The sequence below is a fragment of the Anopheles maculipalpis genome, chromosome 2RL, assembly GCF_943734695.1.
Source record: "Anopheles maculipalpis chromosome 2RL, idAnoMacuDA_375_x, whole genome shotgun sequence".
NCBI lineage: Eukaryota > Metazoa > Arthropoda > Insecta > Diptera > Culicidae > Anopheles > Anopheles maculipalpis.
Genome location: NC_064871.1, coordinates 86209133 through 86213398, shown reverse-complemented (window position 1 = coordinate 86213398; position 4266 = coordinate 86209133). Strand labels below are relative to the sequence as shown.

General features: G+C 40.5%; 1 protein-coding gene across 1 annotated transcript; it reads right to left on the bottom strand.

Annotated features, from left to right (window-relative positions):
- Nucleotides 1-3611: 3611 nt before the first annotated feature.
- On the bottom strand, nt 3612-3856 carry LOC126568635 (cytochrome c oxidase subunit 6C-like). The gene has a single exon (XM_050225147.1). It carries the CDS (start codon nt 3854-3856, stop codon nt 3617-3619), a length of 240 nt encoding a protein of 79 aa, XP_050081104.1. The 3' UTR covers nt 3612-3616.
- Nucleotides 3857-4266: the final 410 nt, after the last annotated feature.

Below are 4266 nucleotides of genomic sequence, written 5' to 3'. Positions count from 1 at the left end.
TCTTGTGATCATGTAGAAGAAGAAAAATTCATATGGTTGAATAATATTATATATTAAATAACTATGTTGTTGCTTTTATGCTTAGAATACTAAAAATATGTTGCTTTTATGCTAAGTGAAATATTTATTCCTTGAGATTTTTTAAACGTTAAGTGATTAAGCACTGAAATGCTTAATTGACAAGGAAAAGGACAATCCCACTCACAACTTGTAAAACTTTATATCTACTAAAAATAAAATTCTTCTCATCTGTTTACCATTATTTGCTAGGACTAAATGACATGTTGAAATCTGGACCAAAATAATTTATTCACCTGCAAAAGCAACCACTAAACCAACCTCAACCCTGTTTAGCCTGTCAGTTAAAAAGTTAAACTTTTTCCACCCCGTCAAAACTTGTTTAACCATTGACCGCTTGTACCGGTCGTACATTACAAAAAAGCCATGTATGCGACCAGTGTAAACCACTCGTTCACTTGTTTTTTTTTTTCACTTGGCGTGTATTTCGTTATCTCTTTTTTTATATTTTAGAAACGAAGAACACTTGCTGAATAATGCAACACTGAGCGGCATTATTAAATATTCATATTCAAATTGAATGCTTAACACTTTGCCGATGCCATCCAACTGTGCGGCAGCTTCCATCCCGCACAGGTCCCTGGTGCAGCTTTCCCCAGCTACAGGCCGCACCGCGCACCGATGCTAATGTGAATGGATGAGCTGGTGCACCGAGCTAGCGCCACTGCCGTTGGCGTGAGGATTGGACCGGGCAAGGAAAAACAGCGACCGAATAATGCATATGCACTTACACGGTGCATTCACTGTGGCACTTCAATCAACCATTTCGCCTTCAACTCCAGCTGCTGTGTTGAATCCTCCGACCGGAAATGGAATGTGTCACACGATTGAAAGGAAGATGGTTCTGTAAGCCACTGTCTTCACACACACATGCACATAGTCCAACCCCTTACCCTAGCGATGTGCAGCCAGCTCTTGGTAATGGAATTTTCTAGGACGGTCTGATTTATTTTTGTCTTTTGCCCTGTTGCTCCTTTCAATTATGCTTACATGGTAGTTTATTTACTGCTGGGTGAGAGTGAATATGAGTGAAAGGTGAAGTGTGAGCATCGGTGAAGCTCAAGCACTGCAAGACGACTTCTACTAGTGGATGAAGCAAATTTTCACTTTCACATTTCGCCATAATCACGTAAAGTATGTGCACGGTGTGTTGAAGTCACTGTAGTTTTTTGTTGTTGTTTTGTTTTTCATGCTTATGTTGTGTAAGGTTGATTCCTTTCAGGCGAAAGTGCAGACAAGTAGCTCAAACTGATGAAATATTCAACAGCGAGAAGCCGACTGCTCCTTTACAGTGAATGAAAGCTTTTCACAAGCATTTGCGCGTGAGGAGTACTATTTAATACTTTGTTGGGTGGAGCAGTAGTCTTTCAAATTCAAAGAAGATTCATTGTTTTGCCCCTTTGCTTATAATACCGTCCTTTTTATTTTTATTTAATTATCCCAAGATTTGTATTTTTGGCGAGTTTTGATGGTGGACACCTCCTTGCGAAAGGACACTAAGAAATTTCCACATGATTTTCATTGGAGGTTCATTACGGTATTTTTCCCAGTATTTTTGTTTTTGTTTTTTTGCAGACCTCAGCCCTGTCAAAGCATTAAAGAGCTCTGCAGACTTCATCACAAAAATACTGAAAATTCGAAGCTCTTTGTTTGATCAATGATTCCGCATATCGCTTTTAGTTGACTGCCTGCTCATTTTGTGACCCGCGGCAATGAAAAAGCTGACATCTTGGCCAAAACAGGTGCCTTTGAGGACAGCGTTGTTAATAGGTCGATTCTCCCTCACGAGTTTCTTCGCATTCCACAACAGCTGTGCGTGATCCGCTGGCTGATGGGATGAGGACGAATTCGGGACATTCCATCTCTCCTCAGGGTTGGCAGGATAGGCAGCGCCGACTACCAGGTTTACCTCGTAGCAGCAACGGATACCAAGACAATGACCACAATTTCTGGTTATGTGTGGCATTCGATTTACAAGGACTCGCGCTCTTAGCAGGCACTCGAGCTTCAGGAAGATCCTCAGTGGTGCCGATACGCGGCATACGGTTTTTTTAGGGATATATAGATAAAATTGTGTAATATACATTGTCGAGATATTATTCACTTATATATTATTCTTATATCCTGAAATAAAGTATCGAGCAATATACCTTAAGCCTGATTTGTATGAATTTTACTTCCATTTGTCACATCAAACACTCTTTGTCAACGAATTCTCACATTCGAATCACATCCGGTACCGGGAAAAAAACATTCAGTACCAATGCCAAAAACTACCAAGAAACCCAACCACTACCAAACCACAAACCCTCCCCCGGAACACACTGATTGACTTTGAGAAGCTCCAAAAGCCAACAGGATGACCAACCAGAACCGTGAAGCTGCACCAGCTAATCCTCTAACAGCATTACTGTCATCAACGGCACATCATTATCCACACTCCTAGCCACACTCTAGCACACCGGTTCCCTGAGAACCCTAATGATGTTTCGCTCAAAACAAGTTCCCGGAGCGAAAATAATCCTCCGCATGAATAAATAATAAACATCGCACCGTGCTGACCATCCGTGCTTGGACCACCATGATCATCACGGCAGCACGGTCAAACTGCACCCTTGTACGGCGGCGGCTGCATAAATCTAGCCCAAAACCCTACCGCGCACCCAAAACTGGGCCAAATAAATGTTAATATCAAACCTCTGGACCATCTCGGGAAACAGCTAAATCTTTTGACAAGGGGAAATATTCCAAAGCGATAAGTGTGGCTAGTGAAACTGAACAAGCCTTTTCATATTCGCTCCGTTTCTCAATGCAAACTATTGCCAAACTGTCCCCGCTTGTCGTTGGAAGTGCCATTTGAGCAAACATCAAAATCGCATTAAAATCATCATACTATTTCCTCCCACGTCAAGGGGTTTTCTGTTCATGATTCCTGGATATTCGAAGTGAAGTGGTTTGAAAATAGATATTACGCTTCGAAAGGGACACTATTGGCAGCTTTATGAGAGTGTTGTGTCCGCTCTCATGTCTCTATCGAGAATAATTATGGGTAGATAATAGTAAATAGTAATCACATTTCTTTAAACCTTCAATCAGATTAATTATTTTCAACGGCAATATTAAACCAGTTTAAACCGTTTTGGACTTATATCTACAAGATTAATAAATTGTTCGCAGTCGATAACTATAAGCTGATATTTCGAAATAGTAGTATTCCTCACCGTTTCCCTTGTTCTGCAGATATTATTATTGAGAAGGCGATTGGATGCCTCACAAAAAATACGAATTGGATTTTTCTCCAATCCTGGCTGCTCAGTGAAATACGACAGCAGAGAAAATGCATCTAAAAATTCTTTTTTTAACAGTGTGTTTCCATTAAAACGTCAGCCAACAGAGTTATATGCGTTATTCTGTTATTGAGCTTTAGCCTACAATAAATAGAATAACGATTATAACGTCTACGAATTTCCACCGAACACTTCTAATGGACCATATCGCTTTTTTCTATTTATTGCTCCTAGCAACTAAGAAGCCAAATCTAATCCTTAACCGATTGCAGCAGACCGGCATTCTTCATGCGCTGGAAAGCCTTGCTCGCGTCATTATTCTTATAAAACTCAGCGTAGTCCCGCTTTCTCGGGTCGTTCCGCAGCTTTTTAATCGCAACGACCGCCACGGTGACCAGTGCTATGGCCGTGATGAGATTGCGCTTGATGACGGCATTATGAAGACGACGCATCGGTGGTTTCGGAATTTTAAATGTTTCTTCCTCAGACATCTTAACCGTGTGTTTTGTCTTTTTCTGTAAGAAATAATACAACTTAGAAAAAGTGTTTTTTGACTATGGAGCTTCCAATACCTTTTGGCTGCGCCCGGGAAACTGATGCAGATATAACAACAAACTTTCGCTGTAAACGATTTTTTGCGGTTTTTGTGTTATTTACTTGGCAGAATATTCTGCTTTTATACCTGTCGGTCGTAACCACAAACCAATGCCTTCTTTGGTTATGCTCTTGAACACCTTTGTAAATCTAACCGGCGTTATCAAAGGAACCACATTTTCAAGCAAAAATCAAAGCATACTTAGATGCTAGCATTTCACTTTTGAATTATATGTTAAGGGCTACTTCAACTATGTTTAACTGTCAAATCCTTACCTATTTAAGCCCAATGTGTGAGACGAAATAT

Bases quoted from the DNA above. Each gene is read 5' to 3' on its own strand.
- LOC126568635 (XM_050225147.1), bottom strand. From the start codon at position 3,856: ATGTCTGAGGAAGAAACATTTAAAATTCCGAAACCACCGATGCGTCGT.